The sequence below is a fragment of the Condylura cristata genome, unplaced genomic scaffold (assembly GCF_000260355.1).
Source record: "Condylura cristata isolate star-nosed mole 26May11 unplaced genomic scaffold, ConCri1.0 scaffold00009, whole genome shotgun sequence".
Classification (NCBI taxonomy): domain Eukaryota; kingdom Metazoa; phylum Chordata; class Mammalia; order Eulipotyphla; family Talpidae; genus Condylura; species Condylura cristata.
The window spans coordinates 35224393-35246075 of NW_004567110.1; the positions used below are offsets into that span (position 1 = coordinate 35224393).

At 35.2% G+C, this 21683-nt stretch overlaps 1 protein-coding gene across 1 annotated transcript in view; it reads right to left on the minus strand.

Annotated features, from left to right (window-relative positions):
- CNBD1 (cyclic nucleotide binding domain containing 1) overlaps positions 1-21683 on the minus strand; it is a 156338-nt gene that overhangs the window by 132232 nt on the left and 2423 nt on the right. The window contains exon 2 of the mRNA XM_004680016.1: positions 9943-10015. Coding sequence (XP_004680073.1) covers positions 9943-10015 — 73 coding nt within the window. The remainder of the gene's footprint in view (positions 1-9942; positions 10016-21683) is intronic.

Consider the following 21683-nt stretch of genomic DNA (forward strand, 5'->3'; position numbering starts at 1 on the left):
CCATATACCAGAGACATTTTGTGGGGGTGGAGTAGGGAATGGGACCAAAAACGGGGGTGGGGGGGTGGGGAGGGAAGTGCATGGGATTATGGTGATGGCACACGGGTGACTTGGTGATGGGAAACCCGCAGGGATTATAATTGAGAATGGGGAAAAAAAAATGTGCAAAGTGATGTAAAAATAAACCGTTATAAAATTTAAAAAAAAATTCAAGATTCATGTATAGCAGCTAGAAATACAATAGAAAAGCCTATCTCATATAATGGGCCTTTTGCATCTCATTTCTGTCTGCTAACAAGTCTGCAGAAGTATTAAGTTTTTTAAAAAATACTTATAAATTACATTCATGTAATTTCCCTAATGTAATTTACATTTTTATTTTAATGAATGCAGTTTTCAAAAGCTGAATCTATTTTATTGTATAAAATTTTCCTCCTGAATTTGTCTCAGAAACATTGTAACATCTACACATTTATTTAATAGATACTTAAAAATACAAATATTATCTTTGCACATTAGGAGACAACAGAGGCAAATTTTATATTATGCAATAATTTGCTAATATTGCATATTATATCATACATATTAGGTATATATTTATTTTTATTACATATAGTGAATTTCATCCTTTCATTATAATATTTAGTTGATAAAAAGAAATCTGTAATAATGTCAATGTATTTAACATGACTAGACCTGAAAGAAAAAAAATTAATAGCAGTTTTTCAGATAATACCACTACAAAGTGTCACTCTATTCAGTATCCTCTATCTTATTTTTTGTTTTTTGGAAATGTTAGTCTCTGGATCCATTTGGTTAGCTCATTAGCCAATGATATAATGACTTCAAAATTATATTTTTTCACAGACAGTCCACATACGTTTGCAAATAATTATAAAGCTTAACCCCTAACTTTTCATTTTCATAAAGTTCCTAGGAAAAAAATTAAATATCTGTTTTGGAAAAGTCAACTACAAAACTGACTTGAAGACTAAGTCCTAGAATATTCTATCCATGAGAAAGATTTCCTTATTGAAAAGGACCTAGGAAAATTATTCTGATGGAATCTTTTCACCATTGGAACAGAATTATTAATAAGGAAGTAACTCCCATTTATTGTCCCATAATGTAAAACATCACACCTGAGAAAGAAAAATCTACATCTGCTCACATCATTGCAGTCTTAATTTTCTAAAAAACGTTATTATTGCAAGCATCTTGCATAGGGACATTTTGGTGCCTTGCTGGTCTTACAAGAGGTAGTTGAGGACTTTAAGGGACATCAAAATGCAAGAAAGGAAAATTAACTTAAGTGGGTACCTGAGATGTGAGCAGTGTTTTCCCTGATTTTCCACTTTTCCCGGAGGGGTATTTTGGCTTTGTTTTTGTTTATTTGGTTTTTTAACAGCAATTTTACTATGAATATCTGGAGGAAGCAAGCCTAGCATCTTCACTCTGCTGTCATCTTGCTGCTATGTTCCACAGTATTTATTGTATTTATTTATAATTGCTAGTTTATGAATGCAATCTACTAAAAAGTAGTGATTGATAGATTGACAGAGTATTCAAGGTTAGGGAGGAGAGTGAGAGCCACAGGAGAGGAGACTGGAGATGCAAGACTTGTAAGTAATGATTCATCAAATGCATGACTACATTAAGGGAAGATGGGATTCTAATACAATATCTGATTTTTCATTTTCTGACTTGTACAATGCCATTTTGAAACTGACAAGAAATATATGTATTTGGTCATTCAGATGACCAAACTAGATTTCTCATTGGTCTTCAACCCAAGATACTGGTTCACATACCTCTTTAGAACATTTCAAGTATTCAGACTGCTCAAAGTGGCTATTACTATACCAATTAAAATAGCTTGGAGAAAGTACCTAAAGAGGTGGGCTAGTTACCAGGGAACCCAGCATGAATAAGAGGTAAAATTTCAAGTGTCACTTTAGACCTCAAGGGGGTGTAAACCAGCTGGAGGTTTAGCTTAATAATCAATAGCCAATGAGAAAAGAATCATGTCTATGTAATGGAGCCTCCATAAAAGTCCAAAAGGAAGGTCTTGAGATTTACTGGGTTAGAGAACATGTGGAGATTTGGGGAGAATGGATCACCTAATGACATGAAGATTCTATGTTTTTCCCCATTCTTTGTCTTGTGCATCTCTTCCATTTGACTATTGATTTGTATTCTTTAATATCCTTTGTAATCAATCAGTGAACTCATGAAAAAATAGATTTTCCTGAGGTTCCAGTGCTATTTTAGCAAATTAATAAAATCAGTTTGGTGTCCTAAGAGCCTCTGATTTGTAGTGAAGAGCCAATCAGAAGTACAGATAATAATCTACACTCACAATGGGACCATGAGGTAAGAGAAGAGGGTAGTGAGAACCTCAAATCTATAGCCTGTAGGTCAAAAGCCATGTAGGGTTTGCCTGGTGTTTATAAACTGTGTATAAAGTAGAGAGTGGTCTTGGGAGACTGAGCCTTTAACCTGTGGAAACTAAAGCTATATCTGGTATATAACGTCAGAAATTAGGTGACATCAGAAATTGTTGTGTAGGGAGCAGTAGCCACTCCCTCACTGGAATTAGCCTACAAAGACACCCAACAACACAGAGTTCACTGAGAAGTACATATAAAAATACAGTTTCAACTTTATACAGTAATAGAATTAAAAATTTCCTGTGCTAAATCACACTTATATATTCCCTTTTACAATTGAAATAACTGAGCTTTGATAGTTTAACTGAAGATAATTGTAAAACAAGATGTAGAATGCATTACTCCAGATTCCAACCTACAGACATGTAGGTAAATAAAAACTTATGAAGTCTCATGCAAGACAAGCTAGACTCTGAAGAACAAATAAAGTTAAACAAAGTGTGGATGAGATTAATAGGCATGTGAGAAAAGGAAATTCATAAATAAATGTTGGGATTTTAGAGACTATTTGCCATAAAAAATAATTATGTCAGCAAGCAGTGACAAGCATATATTGATTATAGAGAACTTTAAATGTCAGAAAGAGATGATTTATTAAACAAATATTTAATGTACACCAACAATGTGCTAGATACTATTCTAATTAGTTGGAATATATCTGTGACTAAAACAAGTCTGCAGTTTTCAATCTTAGGATGGGGGACAATAAAATAAATTTGTACTTATATATTAGATCTTAAATAAATGAAAGCAAGGATCAGGGAGTAAGATGCTGAGAGTATCTGTTTCATGTAGACCAGTGAAGGAATGAAGAAACCTCAGAAAAGTAAGGGAGAAAAGCATACAGATATCTGAGGGAAAAGCATTCCATATATAAAGCACAAGTGTGAAAGTCCTGAAAGAGGAGCATACTTCATGTGTTAAGAGCACAGCATTGTGACCACTGTGACTGGTGAAATGAACTAAAAGGCTCATGTATGGGCCCTCCCTGGTGGCGCAGCGGGTTAAAGCATAGCACTGAAACGCTAAAGCCACTTCGGCATGAGTTCAATCCCCACCTGCCCCAGAGGAGACCACATGGCGTGGCAGACCTCTCTGACCCGCCCGCTGCTCCCCTCAGCAGTGTACTTCGTAGATCTGCCTGTTCTGCTCCCCACTCTGTCTCTGGTGAAGCCTCTCGCCGCCCCTGCACCTCTAGCCTGTACCCCAGTTCTGTATGCATAAATAAATAAATCTTTAAAAAAAAAAAAGGCTCATGTATGTTAGCATATGAAAAGATGCTCCACACTAAATGTCAGCAGAGAAAAACAATTACTATAACAAGACACCATTGCACAATCATAATGGCTAAAGCTTGGAAACAAGCAAAATGTTCTGTAGGGCCTCTTGGTGGCATGGGGTCAAGTCTCGATGCTATCACACCATGACTGTTACGTCCTGAGTTCGATACCCAGTCAGAGAGCTAACCCACGTGGCACAGCAGACCTCTCCTGTCTCACCCACTGCTCCCCTTAGCATTGTATTTCAGTAGATCCACCTGTTCTGCTCCCCACTCCATCTCTGGTGAATCCTCTCATCCCCACATCTCTGGCCTATATTCCTGTTCTTCTATGCATAAATAAATAATTTTTTTACAAATCTAAGAATGAACATGAAAAAAATGTTACTTAATTGGTTACTAAATAAAATGAAGTATATCATCCCATGAATATTATTCAGCAATAAAAAATTACATTTTCAAGTCATGAAAAGATATGGGGAAAACATAATTGTTAAGAGAAAGAAATTGATCTGCAAAGGCCACATACTGTATTTTCCCAATATTTGCCATTCTGGAAAGGGTAAACTACAGAAATAAAAAGATAAGTAATTATCAGGGACAGAGGTGGGAAAAGGGAAGAAAGGAAAATAGGTAGAACATGGAATATTGAGAGCAATGAAACTAGTCTGTCTTATACCATAATGGTAATATATATCATTATACATTGTGTCAAAACTCATGGAGTGTACATTGCAAACATATAATGAGCTAAAATATAAACCATGGACTTTATACTAATAATATATCAAAGATGCTAATTAATTTTAACAAACTTATCATCCTAAAGCCAAATGATAATAATATGATAAACTAAGACAGTATAATAAGGTAGCATAAGGGAACTCTGGACTTTCTATTCAATATTTCTGTAAACCTAAAACTGCTAAAAATATATAACCATTAAATAAAAAAATATTTAGCTAGTGCAGTTAAAATGAGGGATTAAAATGAGAGGACATTTCAGAATAGAATTCTAAATGTTCACCTTGGAGTCAGGGAATATGAGCTAGAGTTGAGTAGTGGATAAAAAAATAAAAAGGAGTGATAAGTATTACACATAGAAAAGAACAATAACATTTGGAGGAGAAAAAGGAAAGGGAATCATGCCTGCAAGATTTCCATGCTTCAATTACTAGATGAATAGCAGACTAAGTAGCAATTTTTTTTAAAGATTTACTTATTTATGCAAACAGAACTGGGGTGCAAGCCAGAAGTGCAGGGGCAGTGAGAGGATTCACCAGAGACAGAGTGGGGAGCAGAACAGGAAGATCGATGAAGGTCACAGCTGTGGGGAGCAGAGGGTGGTCAGGAGAGGTCTGCCATGCCATGTGGGTCACCTCCAGGGTCGGGGCTCGAACTTGTGCTGAAGCAGCTGCTGCTCCTTTGCAGTAGTGTGTCCTAACCCATTGTGCCACCAGGGAGGGCCAGCAATATTTTTTAAGTGAACAAGGTACCATATACTGAGATAGGCAGTGAAAATACAATGGTGAACCACAGTCACAGTCACACAACAGTTGTTTCTCTCAGGAAACTTAATCCAAATGTGACATTCCTGATAAACAATGAAGAAAGGGGGCCCTCCCTAGTGGCTCAGTGGGTTGAAGCACAGCATTAAGAAGTTAAAGCCACTTCAGCATGAGTTTGATCCCTGCCCTGAGGTGATCCACATAGTACAGACCTCTCCTGACCTACGCACTGTTCCCCTCAGCAGTATATTTGGTAGATCTGCCTGTTCTGCTCCCCACTCTGTCTCTGGTGAATCTTCTCACCGCCTCTGCACCTCTGGCCTATACCCCAGTTCTGTATGCATAAATAAATAAATCTTAACAAAAAAAGAATGGATACAGGAAGCATTTTTTCATGAGAATATGAGCTTGCTTCTTAAATCAGAATATAGGAAAATTTAAAAATTAAAATTATAGTGATTGTCTATACTAACAATCCTGGTAAATGTCCTCTAGACCAGTATTCCTTAAACAGATAGGGGTGAGAAAAGGAGCACTAGTAACATTTTGAATGAAACATTGTCCAGGATATTACTGTACTGCAAAATGTTTAAAAGGCCTAGCTTCTAGCTGATTAGTGTCAGTGTCTAATCTTAATCACTATGACAACTAAATGTGCCTACTATGCCAAATGCCCCCTGGAGGGGGAGATCCTGCCTTGTTAGAGAACTCTGCTTTAGACAACTGGATATAAGAGTGTACATACTTTAGATAAAAGAACAATAATAGGCATACCTTGAATAACAAGTCTCCAACTTGTTCACAACCTATTAAATAAATGCAAGACCTCCTGTTTCTATCTGCCCCACATTTTCTGTCACCATCAAAGACAATAAAGCTGTTCTGGATTGACAAATCCTAATGGTCATCATCAAGGGGAAATGTTCAAAATGAAATTTATCTGGTGTCAGATATAGCTATGTTCAAGGGATCAAATGCAGGTAATTTCTTCAATGGGTACATAGAATATTTTATTGAAGTTTTTTTTGTCTCTCCTTTCACTTACAAATTTATTTTCTTAATAAAAATCAACTATCTCTTCACATCTTTTTTTAATTAAAAAAGTCTATACTAAGCCAATAGTTAGCAAATACCCTCACTAAAAAGGGAAAATGATATCTTTTGAAATAAAATAGTTAAAATGAAGACACAGTCATTATCAATAATCTCTAAAAGTCATAGATATGTTCAGGACTGTCCTTAAAGTCATTATAATTATCTAGCAAATTATAAATATTGTAGCAACATAATATGCAGTATCAAAATGTAAAACAATAATACAAAAATTTATTTAATGTTATTTGTAGAACATTTTCTTTTAATTTATTTCTATAATTTTAACCATGTAATTTTTATCAGTTTTATTATGAAAGTTAAAACTTAAATATGCATTTGAAGAAAATGGGCACAACTAGTCATCTGTAAATTATGCAACTTCCACTAAATTATTTCTGGTCTATGATTCTCTGAATCTATAATGTTGAATAAAATGTTATAGATTTTTGGACTTACAAAATGAAATTTGGAGTGATATCTGATTACGAGGTATAGTCAACCTAAATACATAAAGGCTATATGTTGGCATTAATGACTAACAAATATTGACTTTTTGCTACATAGTAGTCAGTAATTGTTTGACAAGGAGCAATTTTTCCAAATGCACAAGTGCATCATGAATATATTTGTCTTTTCTATTTCTAAATTTAGACATTTTTAAAATTTTTGTATGAAATTTTAAGGATACTTGGCCACTTAAGAAAATATTCTTGCAAAGTTCCATCCTCATTTTTGTTACCTGAAATTTAGTAAAACATAAATTACCTTTTAAACCATACTCCTTTTTATTACTAAATAAATTGACCATTAGAATATGAGTTGACTAATAAATGCCTAAAAATAGATGACTGGATCAAGAAGATATGGTACACACACACACACACACACACACACACACACACACAGAGTGGAATATTATTCAGTCATCATAAAAGATAAACTCATGCCATTTGCAGCAACATGGATGGAACTAGTGAAATAAGCCAGAAAGAAAAAGAAAAATACCAGATGGTTTTACTCATAGCAGAAGTGTAAGGGATCAAAGAAATTATACATATATATATATATATACACACACACACACATACACACTGTAAGTGTAATAAAGTAAAAAAAGAACAGTAACTAACAACTATAAATCAGAGTCAATCTATGGGGGGGGAGAGGGGAACAAGATCAAAATTGGTGTGGGAAGAGCACAGTGGACTATGGTGGTGGCACATGGGTGAAGTGGTAGTGGGAAGTCGACATGGATTACAACTGAGATGAAAAAATGTACAAAATGAAGAATTATATAAAAATGGTATTTATAAAATAAAAAAGTGTGACCTAAAACATGTATCCTAAAATCACCCTCAAAAGAAAACTTTTAGACTATAAGATAAATTAGTCTTTACCTGAAGGAACTAAGATTGGTGGGTAAATTAGGTAAAAGAGTCCATTGATGAAGTATAGAATTAAGATGTATATACTTAATGTAGTATACACAGACATTGACTTACATTTGATGCACATCTGAAACTTACAGAATGTTATAATGCAATGTTAGTTCAATTAAGTTTTTAAAATCCTGTCCTCTCCTAGGTCCCTGGTATGTGCCAGCGCCTCAGAAGAAAACACTTAAGATATTGAAAGCATTTTATCCAAGAGGTAGCATCATAAATGTGAAAATTAATACAGGAAAGTCAATCAAGACAACCAGAATAAACCCAGACCACATGATTTTCTACTGAGAGTACACTGCCTGGGAGTAATTGTCAAACCAGGAAGGGAAGATAAAGGCTAATAAAATTTATTTAAAATAAAATTTTGGCAGACTTAGATCTAGATGATTCCTCAATTAAAAGAAGAAAAGCTTAGAAACAACTTTTAAAATAATAGATAGGTAGGATAGAAAGAAAGAAAATAAGAAGGAAGCATTTGCTCCAAAAGCTTTAACTAATTTATTTGTTATGTAAAGGACCAGCATATAAAGTAAATTCTACAGCTAAAAACTTGGATGAACATTCCTGACCTACAGTAATAATTTTAAAAGTAACTAGGGCGTGTAACTCTTACTGTGTTCCAGACACTATAAGATCATTTAGTCATCCTGCTATCCTGAAATGAGATTCTATTATTATCATCTCCAATGTACAATTAAGAAAACCAAAGCACAGTGACATCAAGTAGCCAGTTCACAGATAGTGACTGAGCCAGAATGAAAAGCAGACAACTTGACTCCAGGGAGGATGTCCTTCATGCTTTACCCTTTGCCAAAAGGTACTGAGAATGAGGAGGAGGCAGGAGAGGCACAGAGGAAAAAAATATATATATATCCTCTTGAGATAAATACAAGCACAATCAAAGATGCACACTCTTCTTTTTCTGAAAATGAGTAAGAAGATCAAAGACTCAGAAGTGGTTAAGAGTATGTGACTGAGAGATGAAACACCTCTGGCTGACATTTTCTCAGCAGTCCTACAACATCTGAGTCAGTTTTCTCTCTGAGTCGAAGAAGGTGGTAGAGTGGATGGATTCTGATGGATATGGAAGAAGCTAAGCAATTTTTTTTTAAATATTTATTTATTCATACAGAACTGGGGTACAGGCCAGAGATGCAGAGGGTGAGAGGATTCACCAGAGATAGAATGGGGAGCAGAACAGGCAGACTGTCGAAGTACACTGCTGAGGGGAGCAGTGGGTGGGTCAGGAGAGGCCTGCCTCGCCATGTGGTCACCTCCGGGGGCAGACGGGGATCGAACTCATGCAGAAGTGGCCTAAGCTTCTCCGTGCTGCGCTTTAACCCACTACGCCACCAGGGAGGGCCGAAGCTAAGCGATTTTATTTCAAAAATCCAGTTTAGGGGCTCTCCCTGGTGGTGCAATGGGTTAAAGCACCGCATTATGAAGCTCTGCAAAGCCACTGCAGCACAAGTTTGATCCCCGGCCAGGGAGCTGGCCCACATGGTGTGACAGACCTCCCCTGGCCAACCCGCTGCTCCCCTCAGCGGTGTATCTCGGTACATCTGTCTGTCCTGCTTCCCACTCTGTCCATGGTGAATCCTCTCACCCACCACACCTCTGGCCTGTACCCCAGCTCTGTAAGCATAAACAAATAAATCTTTAAAAAAAAAAAATCCAGTTTAGAGTAAGAAATTGACAGCTAGTCAAATTTAAAATTATATCTTCGTGTATCACATAACTTAGGAATTCCATGCCTTGAACCATGATATTTCCTACTGATTATCAAATCAGGATGATGAAAGCTGATAAAATTTATTTAGAATGGCTATTTCTCCAGTACATTTCAACTTGACATCATTTTCTAAAATATTTTTTTTTCATTCAGTATTTGTGTTCTGAACCATTTAAAACTTTTTTCCATTATGATGACTTTTTAAGAATAGAAAAGGGTCAGGTAGGCTTAAATCATGTTTCCTCCAAATATGACATATAATCTGTTCCTTCAACCTAGAGAAACAACCTCAAGGTTTTCAAATGTTTTTATATATGTGGTAAATCAGGTACCTATGAGAGTCAACAATGGCTTATTACTATATTTTATCCATGAAGCAAACTTATTTGCATTTCATTTGAATGAGAGAAAAAGAAATACATGAATAACTTACTTGTATTGTATTCCTCTCAAGTGGCATAAAGTATTCAACTGACTATAATCAATGTGCTTAGACACTTTCAAACCTAAAAAAAAAAATCAATTTAAAACATGAGTAAATTTCTGTAATCCTATTAGCCAAGTATGTAAATAGAGTTTAATTGCACACATTTATCATTGTAAAAGAAATCAATGATTACAGAAGTAAAGTATTAATAGTCTTTGTGACACAAACACAGTTGAATAGAGTGATTAAAAATAAAGAAATAATTTAATGTTTTTTGTTGTTGTCAAATCTGGCCTGGCACTGTTTTTTGTTTTGTTTTTTTTTTAATTCCAGTAAATGCTGAAGTTATCTGTATAATATATCACTTCTCTGAAAATAAGCTTCTCAGAATCCATAATTCTATATTAGAATGAGAGGCTCTACAACTCCCAACACGACAATATAAAGAAGAGTATTCTTGAAGTGTGTATCTCTCTCTCTGACACACTGGTAAATTTGACTCAATCCTACACACACCCCCAATTTTGTTTGGCTAGCCCCCTTTATTTTTTTTAAAGATTTATTTATTTATTCATACAGAGCTGGGGTACAGGCCAGAGATGCAGAGGGTGAGAGGATTCACCAGAGACAGAGTGGGGTACAGAACAGGCAGATTGGCAAAGTATACGGCTGAGGGGAGCAGCGGGCGGGTCAGGAGAGGTCTGCCACGCCATGTGGATCTCCTCCCGGGCAGGCGGGGATCAAACTCATGCAGAAGTGCCTTAAGCTTCTTTGTGCTGTGCTTTAACCCACTGCGCCACCAGGGAGGGCCCTCGCTAGCCCCTTTTTAAGTCACCTTTCAGTGTCTGATTTCAGTTGACAATTCTTTCTGAAGTTTCAGTGGAACAAATAACAAAAAATCTCTTAAGGACAGAAGTACAGTAATCATAATGAAGAAGCAAACTAACTGATTCTTCTCAATGTCAGAAAGAGCTGACCTTTTTCAAAGGAGATGGAGAGAAAAGCAGAATTTTGAGTACTATGTGCATTGTTACAATGATGGGCACTCATGTCACACGCCCTCTTCTTCCTCCAAGAGAATGAATGCTGTTAACAATGCTGTAGATCAGAAAGCAACAGTAAATACCACAAAGAACATGCATGTAATTCTTCCGTTAGTGAAAGGTATTGAGAAAATCAACAGCTTAATGCATTTTTAAAGCTCAAATGTACTCATTGATCACATCTGAATAATCAAGAATTGAAATTTGACATGTATAAATGTATCCATTTTATTTTCAGGTTACTAAATTATAAAAATTGACATTTTGATCGCAAGATACAGACATTTTGCTATCTATATTACTCATTAATATGAAAAATCAAAAAGTTACTTAATTGCATTTTTATTACATGAAATTATTTAAATGAGTCATGTTACAGCTCTAGCTATAGTATACTAATATTTCTGTATAGAAACATGTATAAAATACTAACCATAGTAGGTTTTTAGAAATATGAGTAAAAAGGAGCTGCTAAGAAATATTTCTCTATTTCATTTTCCTGACACATTTTAAGATACTACCCTGGTGACTATATGACATAATGAGATGGAAGAGAAATTCTGACTGAAAAAAAAAAGGTCCTAAAAGAAACCTTCTCCTTCAAATTAAACTAGCTGATAAAAAATATTAAATAAAAATCACAGAAGAGAGATCAGAGAACATAAGAACAAGAATTCAAGGATAGAAGAGAAAAACTGAAATACTATTTTCGCTTTTTATCTAAAAATCTCTTTCCAGAAAAAAAGTTAGAGCATTTAAGGTTAAGATATTACTAGGCTCAATGCAAAACTGTAACCTGCTGTACAATGCTGAATTAGAAGAACATTTTATATTTCACTAAAAATTTTTTTTTCCTTTACTGGTCCTCAGTTCTGAGAAATAGGTATCAAAAGGATTTTTTTTTTTAATGGAACATTTTAGCCCCAATTTTCCTTTTTTTATTTATTAAAGTAACATTAGTTTACAACACTACATGACTAAGAAAAGCAGATTCATGCCTCCTACTGTATGTTACCACACCACACCCGCCACTTGAAATCATAAAATACAGGGCCCTCCCTGGTGGCGCAGCGGGTTAAAGCGCAGCACTGAGAAGCTAAAGCCACTTCCGCATGAGTTCGATTCCCGCCTGCCCCGGAGGTGACCACATGGCGTGGCAGACCTCTCCTGGCCCGCCCGCTGCTCCCCTCAGCAGTGTACTTCGTCGATCTGCCTGTTCTGCTCCCCATTCTATCTTTGGTGAATCCTCTCACCCTCTGCATCTCTGGCCTGTACCCCCGTTCTGTATGAATAAATAAATAAATCTTTAAAAAAAAATACATAGACAAAAACATAAGCAAACACTCACAATACTAGCTTCAATGATGTCTTTGAAGCATCAACTCCAGTGGCAAAGGAAAAAAAAGCAAAAATATACAAATAGGACAATATGAAACTAAAAAGCTTCTGCACAGCAAAAGAAACTATTATTAAAGCAAAAAGACAACCCAGTGAATGAGGGAAAATATTTGCGCATGATACATGCCACAAAGAGTTAGTAATATACAAGGCTTTTTACAAAAGGTGTGCTGAACATTAGAGAGGTTGTCTTTGCAGTAATATAGGAGGAGGTCATCAAATGTGTGACCACTCGTTGGCCTGGGCAGGAGAGGCTACTCCGTTGTTCTTGAAATGTGTGTTCTGTCCACTATTCCCCTACAAGGAACTATCAAGGGCCCCTCCTTGAGAGAAGCAATGTTTTTGAGATCACGTGGGCAATAGAGGTAACCTGAACGGGAAAGGGAGAAAGAAGAAAGAGGAGACAACATAAACTGGGGTGCTGCGGTAGGGATGATGATGGTGCGAAGAGGTATGACCCTATAAACTGAATGATATATAACGTTGTAAACTAATACTCAATACAATTGAGAAATAAAACAATATGAAATATCAATAAAGGCTAAAGAGTTAAGAATACATAAATACAGACATAAAGATTACACCATATAGGGGAAAAAATGATCACAATGAAGATAGATATTATTGTGAAAGTTGTTCCTGAATAAGAAAACAGAAATGTAATGGAACAGAAAAAAAAACAGTTGAAAAATTTAAGCCAAGAACAGTTTTCTCATATAAAGTATTGAATCTGAAGAATTAAATATAAGATATAACTCAGAAAGGGTAAGGAAAAGCATAATACATGATCTACAAAGGGAGCAGATGTCTTAAATGTTATGATGTTAGAAACTAAATGTTATTATGTTTCTATGATAAATTATTTTAGCACCTAGTCAAAAAAAAGGAATATTACAACTATAAAATTCAGTTTGGCCAGAGCCTTCCCCACAGCAAAGTCCTGGCAAAGCGTAAGGCAAAATTAAGTTATTGCAAAACAGTAATACCCAAATTTGATGAGAGCATGAAAAATAAAACTAGAGACAACTTAATAAATAATAATTAACCTTATATGTATATGGTGACTAAAAATACATTAACAGAGTAATATCACACAATTACTTACTTGGATAAAGTAATATTTTTCCAAGTAACTCAAATTTCAGTTATAAAATATAGTCATATAAATAAACACAATAATCAAAAATTTTAAATTTGTCTCCAAAGATATGGAATAACTGTTCAATAAAATTTAATACTGGGCCCTCCCTGGTGGTGCAGCAGGTTAAAGCACAGCACTAAGAAGCTAAAGCCACTTCAGCACGAGTTCAAACCCCAGAGGTGACCCACATGGCACCACAGACCTCTCCTGACCTGCCCGTTGCTCCAGAGCCTCAGCAGTATACTTCATCGATCTGCCTGTTCTGCTCCCCACTCTGTCTTGGGTGAATTCTCTTACCGCCCCTACACCTCTGGCTTGTACCCCAGTTCTGTATGCATAAATAAATAAATCTTTTAAAAAAATTAATCCTGTTCTACCCCAACACAAAATGGGCAAAACTACAAAGATACATCTTCAAAAGGAAATGCAAACAGCCAACAGGCATATGAAAAAATGCTCAGTATCACTTATAATAAGGGAAATGCAAATCAAAACTACAATGAGATACCACCTCACACTAGTGAGAATGGCACATCTTAAAAAAACAAGCAACAGTAAATGTTTGTGAGGATATGGAGAAAAAGGAACACTCCTACACTGCTGGTGGAGATTTAGTCTGGTGCAACTACTATGGAAAGCTGTGTGGAGGTTTCTCAAGCTGCTAAAATGAAGCTTCCATAAGATCCAGCAGTTCCAATCCTAGATTCCTAGATATCTACCCAAAGGACACAAAATCAATAACTTAAAAGGACACCTGCACCCCTATGTTTACTGTTGCCCTATTTACAATAGGGAGGATATGGAATCAACTCAAATGCCCAAAAATAGAAGACTGGATCAAGAATTGTGGTATTTATACACAATGGAATATTACCCAGTGATCAAAAAAAGATAAACTCATGCCACTTGTGGTTACATGGATGGAACTGGAAAAGATCATATTTAGTGAAATAAGCCAGAAAGAAAAAGAAAAATATCAGATGGTTTCACTCATAGCAGGAGTGTTAAGGGACCAGAGGGAAAAAAAATTGTATATATACACACATATATAAATATTTACATATTTACATCTATATATAGAGAGAGTAATTGCAATAAAGTAAAAAAGAATATCAACTAAAACTATAAATCAGAGATATTCTAGGGGGAGGGGAGATGAACAAGATCAAAACTAGGGTGGGAAGAGCATAGGGGACTATGGTGCTGGCACATGGGTGAAGTGGTAGTAGGAAGTCCATGGGGATTATAACAGAGATGAAAAAATGTACAAAATGAAGAATAATATAAAAACATGTAGCTATAAAGTAAAATATAAAAGAAAAAACATATCATGATTTTTTTCCAACAGCCCAATAATTCCAGAGCTTTTCCAGCAGTGAAAAAGAAACTTCCCAGGTGTGTGGAAATCACTAGTCTACTTTATCTTTATGTATATGCTAATGCTGAACATTTCAAATAAATGAATATCATCTATGAAAAAAATTCAATCCTGTTTTTAAATTGAGTAGAAAACCGAATTTATTTTCTTAACCTGATGAGTATATCAAACTTTCAAATGACAGCATTATGTTTAATGTTAAAACATTGTAAGCAATGACTTATTCAGAAATGCTATTATATAAGACAAAGATATCCACTAGTGCTAAATTTTTGTAAAATACGATAAAAGAATTACACAAGTTATAAAAGTTATTTTTAAAGTAAGAAAAAATGTTTGTTTATATTATAATCACAAAGGCAGAAAAGTGCATTTCTTGGAGAATACCCAATAAAGTATTCGCTGAAGAAGTTAATTATAAAAATAAATATTCAATTACAAAGGTAAATATAATTTCAAATGTACATTATAAAGAGTCCATATTCCATAAAGAAATCTTTAAATTTTAACATCTTTCCAAATAAAACACCAAAAATGTTTCTAAATCGGTCCTCTCTGGTGGATCTCCCTTCATAGCACTATGAAGCACTCGGCATCTGCTGAAGCAGGAGTTCGATCCCCAGCCACGGAGGTGACCCACATGGCATGGCAGACCTCTCCTGTCTTGCTCGCTGCTTCCCTTAGCAGTGTATTTCAGTCAGTCTGTCTTGTTCTGTAACCCACTGCCTTTGGTGAATTCTCTCACCACCCCCCCCCAAACTCTGACCTGCACCTCAGTTCTTATATGTATAAATAAACCTTTAAAAATTTTTTTCAAAATGCGTCTCAAGTTCATATAGAAAAACATGTTTTTAATCTTTCCATTTTCAAGAACCTGGATCTGCTTTGAAGAGATTTATGCTAAGTGGTATAACTCAGAATTTAAAAAAGCAAATATTCTGTTTTTACTAAAATGTAAAAAATAAATCAACAAAGCAAACAAAACAAAAAAGAAACTCCTAGATTCTGACAACAAAATGCTAACCAGAGGCAAGGGAGGGTGAGAGGCCTGCAACCCAGGGGAAGGGGTAAGTTGAGTGGTGACACAATCATAATGTACTGTACATTGATGAGAAGCTCCAATGCTAAGAACTAAAAGTCTATAATTAGATATAAACCACTGTTATTCCAATAATTTTCTTTAAAACAGTGATCACCAATGGCAAATGTTACCAGAAATATAATGCTTCGTAAATTATAACAGTTCAAACACTAATTTGTAAATAAACAATACTAAGTAAAATAAATCAGAAGAAAGATAAATACCGATGGTGTCCCTGATATGTAAAATATAAAGAAATCCATCTAAGGTCAGTTTAAGACAAGCTTAGAATTCAACCCCTGAAAGCTAACTACAAAAGTTGAACATCCAAAAGGGGGAGCAGGGGGAGACCGTTAAGAATAACAAGGGAAAGGAGTACAATGGACTATGGTGATGGACCATAGGGAATGTGGGTGGGTGCACTAAGGTTGCCATACCTAAGGGTGGTATTCCAATATTACCTCAATTAAAAATATTAAAAGCAAATAAATAAATCCTCAGACATTATCATTCCAATGTATAATCAATTCCAAAAAAGATATGTGGAAAAAGTAAATAATAGATTCCAGAAATGAAGCCAAAATGTACAAGGTAATTTGTCATGTAATAAACATAAATTAATAGGAAAAAGATAAATTACTCAATAAGTGATATTAAAACAGTTGACCGTTAGAAAAAATGTCGTTATAGCCTTGCCTTACACTATTTGAAATTATAATATATCCAAGTTGCAGCAAATAGTTAACAAGCTTGATATTTAAAATATAATAATTAAAAATACTACATAAGTACTAAAAGAAGTTAAGGGGAAATTATTTTTAAATCTTGGGGTGGAGATTGACTTTCTAAGCAAAAATCAATAACAGAAGACAAAAAAAAAACCTATGCAAACATTCTGAAACCTTTGTATGACACAAAAATCGTGAAGACAAAAGACAAAATGCAAACGGAAAGTACATGCCACTGGGCTAATTTCTTTTACACACAAAACATTTATTTCAAATAAAAGGGAAAGCAAACCTCAATGAATGATCAAAGGATAGAATGTGTGCTTTTCACATAAATACAAATGATCACAACATGAAAAGATTCTAAAGCTCACTCTAAAAGAAATGCAAACTTCAAGGCAACAAAAACTCTTCAATTAATTTATTGGCAAAAGTTTTTTTGTTTTATAATACACTTGTATAAATATTGTGAAATAGAAACTTGCATATATGATAATTGAACTAGAAATCAGTACAACTTCTTTGGAAGACAATGTGGCAATATTATCAAAATTTGAAATGCACTGTTCTTGGCCTTCCAACTCTATGAAAATACTTGATAACTAACTGAAAAAAAGTATGTAAATATACACAATGGACTATTACTCAGCAATCAAAAAAGATAAACACATGTCTTTTGCAGCAACATGGAGGGAGCTGGAGGGGATCATGCTTAATGAATAAGTCAGAAAGAAAAAGTACCAGATGGTTTCACTCAAAGCAGGAGCATAAAGGATGAGGGGGAAAAATAATAATAATAATGAACAACTATATACCAGAGACATTTTACAGGGGTGGAGTGGGGAATGGATCAAAAATGGAGGGGAGGAGTGCACGGAACTATGGTGATGGCACACGGGTGTCCTGGTGATGGGAAGTCCATGGGAATTACAACTGAAATGGAAAAAGTCACAAAATGATGTAAAAACAAACTATTATAATAATAAAAAAAATTAAAGTATGTAAAGTATGTTTAATTTGAACAGAAAAACTGACAAATTCCCACAATACTAGACAGGATCCAGGATCAGGACAAGAAAGCACACGTGTATATTTAATGTATTTAAATTTTAATGTACTTACATTTATTAATTGCATTTAACATTTTCATGTAAAAGATTGATACAAAGAAGCATTAAGTATTAGAGAAACTGATAGGGCAAAATGGAACACCAAATACCAAGCAAAACACAGAGTATGATTATTTTAGCTGATGAAACCAAGGGAAAAAGGTTGATCACTCAATTTAGGAAGCCTGGAGCAATGGCCTTTAAAAGTGAAGGCTACAGACCTCTGAGAAGAGAGCACCAGCTTTGGGTTTTGGAGGATTTGCTACTTCTATTAATATTGGGAAAACTGAGAATGAAATAAACAGCTACTGTTAAAATAAGCAGATGAAAAGACAAACTGCTACAGAGATACTCACAAGAAGAAAAGCAAACCAGAAACAGAAACATTTCCTTAACTTTCTCCCTGCCATCCAATCTCCCTCTAATGCCATTAAGGAGATCAGAAATAGGAAACCAGCTGGCTTCCTCGAAAAAACTGTTGGGCAGAGACTCAGCCCCAGTATCATAAAGAAGAATGCAGAAGAATGGGTTGAAATGCAACACAATAGCATAAAAACTGGCCCATTCACTAATAGATTGTGGTTTATTTCAATCAATAAAATATAATGTACCCAGTAAAATATGCCCATTAAAATGAATAAGGTACATCTGCATGAAGTGACATGAAAAAGGTTTTATAATATACAGCATTGGAAAGGGAAAAATAAAGGTATGAAATAGGGTAATAATAATGACAAACAGTAAGAGTTTAAGCATAATATTACAGAAAAACACTGTTAACAAAAAAATATGGAATTGATACATACCTATGAAAATAAATAGAAAATTTCAAGAAAAATTATTTTTCATGATGGCTACTTGTCAGAATAAAATGTGAATATGAGTCTGGAGGAAACCTCGCCTTTTTAACATTCTCTTTGTATGATGCATCTGTTATTCATAAACTAGTTTCTAAAAGAGATCTAGTCACCAAAATTTCCATAAATAATGTGATATATGATTCTTCTTTTCAGTTACCATTCATCTGCATGCCAGGCATTGGGAACAGAGATATATAAAGAATAACCACTTATCTCAAGATAGTGATCCATTAAGAACCATAATATAAAGCCCAAGTATATAAGATAGCCAATGTGAGATTAAAGGTGATAAAAATAACATGGAGGTATAGAAAAAGCACTAAGAAATTTCAGAGCTATGAGAGGCATCATGTCTTACTAAGGAGGCCAGGAGTGTCTTTGTGGAGATTAAAGAGGTGAAACAGAACTTTGAAAAACTGGAGTCACAAGTAGAGCACGGTAGAGGGAAACCTCAAGAAAACAAGAAGCACAGCAAAAAAGCACAGTGAGGATTATGATCGTGCAACTAGGGAAGTAACTTCCCCCTGAGAACGCTCAGCTCTTTCCCCAGAGACCAAATAGGACACGTCAACATGATGATTGCTAGGTAACACGGGGCCCTGATGCGTAAGTTGCATCTGCACTAGGACAGAAATACAGATGATGTATGAATACCTGATGGGGTGCTATTGAAATGGGCTACCCTGAGAAGAGTGGCTCTAGTAACTAAGAGATTCATGGCAGGATAATTAAAAACATGGCCTCTGACATTATTATAAGAGATGTTGTCTATTGCAGGATATGAGGTTTTTATTTTAAGCCAAGGTGATTCAGCGCCTGCCCTATGTAGCTCCTCTCATTTCCATAAACCTGAACTTGTGGGCTGCTGCCTAGGTAGCTGTGAAAACTGCTCCAACACAGGGGGACATCTGCCCCTGACCTTCTGGAAGATCATGATTCTATGTTGTATTCTGAGCACAAGTGTCAAATGTGGCCATCTGCATGCTGCATTAAACACAGGAAGTTCTTCTGTCCCCATGATCAGCACTGCAGATGGGTTAAAAACATCAGAACATTTAAGCTGTAGTAGAGTATATCAATGAACATATAAAGTTTAGTACATGAGAAACGGAGTTTAGGCAAATTAGGAAAAATGTAAATGTCAGATTGCAGAAAATGAATTGTAATCAATATTTTGGAAAAGAGTAGAACACAGATAAACTTTAAATAGAGAGTTAACAGCGCCTAATTCCTATTTGAATCACATTTCAGAAAAGTCATTTTGTCTACAATATGTGTCAGAAAAATGACCAGAGTTCAGTTTAGTTAAAGGCGATGGAAGGTCATTTGGAAATTGCTGACGAATTGGTAATAGAGGACTGATACAAGAGGTATTTCTGAATAAACTTCCCAGAACAGAGCAGCCACTTGAGACTTGAGGTGAGGGCAGTTGTGGGGAGAGGACAGGGTCACTACCTAGTATAGTCGCTAGTGGAAAGACCTGATTGACAATACAATACAATTTACTTTCAGGGCTTCTTGTCATGACAAAGCTCAAAGTTGCCAGGATTAATAACTTAATTACTTCTAAAAACTATTCAAGATTTTTGCACAAAAGTACACGGAGCCCATTACAAGAATAGGAAGAAAAAAGAACATACATTGCTTTTCTTCCATTTGCGAAGAAAAAACAAAACCTGTGTTTTCTCCTTTGGGATTTAAGAAGAAAAAGTCACTTTTATAATGCAAAAGTTGGAAAACAAACATTCTACTTTTTCTTTTCTAAATTATCTGGTAGCCTTTTCCATAGGACTATTACTGATTATATAAATGGAAACATACACAAACACTTTTCCCATCTTCTATTTCTTAGAATTTCCACTCATTTCCTTTAGCTCTTTTTTAACCTTGTTTTCTTTATACCTGACAGAGTCTGCTTCCCTGTCTTTCTTCTCCACTGAAAAGCCTCGCTTTTTTACTTGTACTCCTGGGATTTGAATGGTTTAAAATGGAGCAATTTTCACTTTTCCAGAAAAAATGTATGTCTTGAAACTTCTTTAGTTTCTGAACTGAACTGAAAAACTCTCAAATTGTAGGCAATACCCTTGAAGTGTTAAAGAAGGATGACACAGTTTTTTTCAAGTTTCTGTAAGTGTATGTCATAAAATGTGAAAAAAAAGAGAGAGAGAACAAAGAAAAACATTCATTTAGGAGTGTTATTTTGTTTCTAGAATCCTTGAACTGTCTCTGGTCTTCCCTAGGATTTTTTCCCAACATATCTTTACATGTTGGAACACGTAAAATGCATCTACAGATGTCTTCTGCATCTTAAACCCTTGTGTGAGAAATCATCTCTCCCAGATAAACCAGTAGTCAAAATACAAAATGTATTTTTAAACTTGTTCTCTCATAAGGATAAGCCTACTAAGTAGGAAGAAAGAGAAGTATTGCATATTAACCCCCCCCCCCAAAAAAAAGTAGTTCAGTCCATACTAATCAAAATGAATGAGTTTCAGGTGAAGTAAAAGGAATTTCCTTCAGCTATGTACTGAAGGATAGATTCCTACCTTCTTTTCAAATTTTAAGACATTTTCTTTCTCCTGTCTTTTCAGGAAATCAACTTCTAATAATAGGTCATGTGAGTTCCTAGACCAGATCCTGCTTCACCAAGGTGGTAAAACTGCTGTAGGTTTTACTAACTGTGAAGTTTTAAAAGCAATTCTTCTCAACCACAATAAAAATGGCATGACTTTGCTCTTGAGAACATTTATCTCTTGAGCCAGCAAGCTGAGAAACAAGTCAAAGAAACCATAGGAGAAGAAGATTTAAAAGTTTCAATGAAAAAAATGTGACTCAAGAAGCTTAACTATTTGGAATGTCTGTGTGTCTGAATCTCAAAGTTAATGAGATAGCACACTGGAGGAGTATTTGAAAATGTATGATATACCCCCTTCTTCTAAAGTGCATCTAGACTAAAGGTAAAAATCATTTTACCATTTTGCTGATAAGATGTGCAGAAAGATTCAGGGT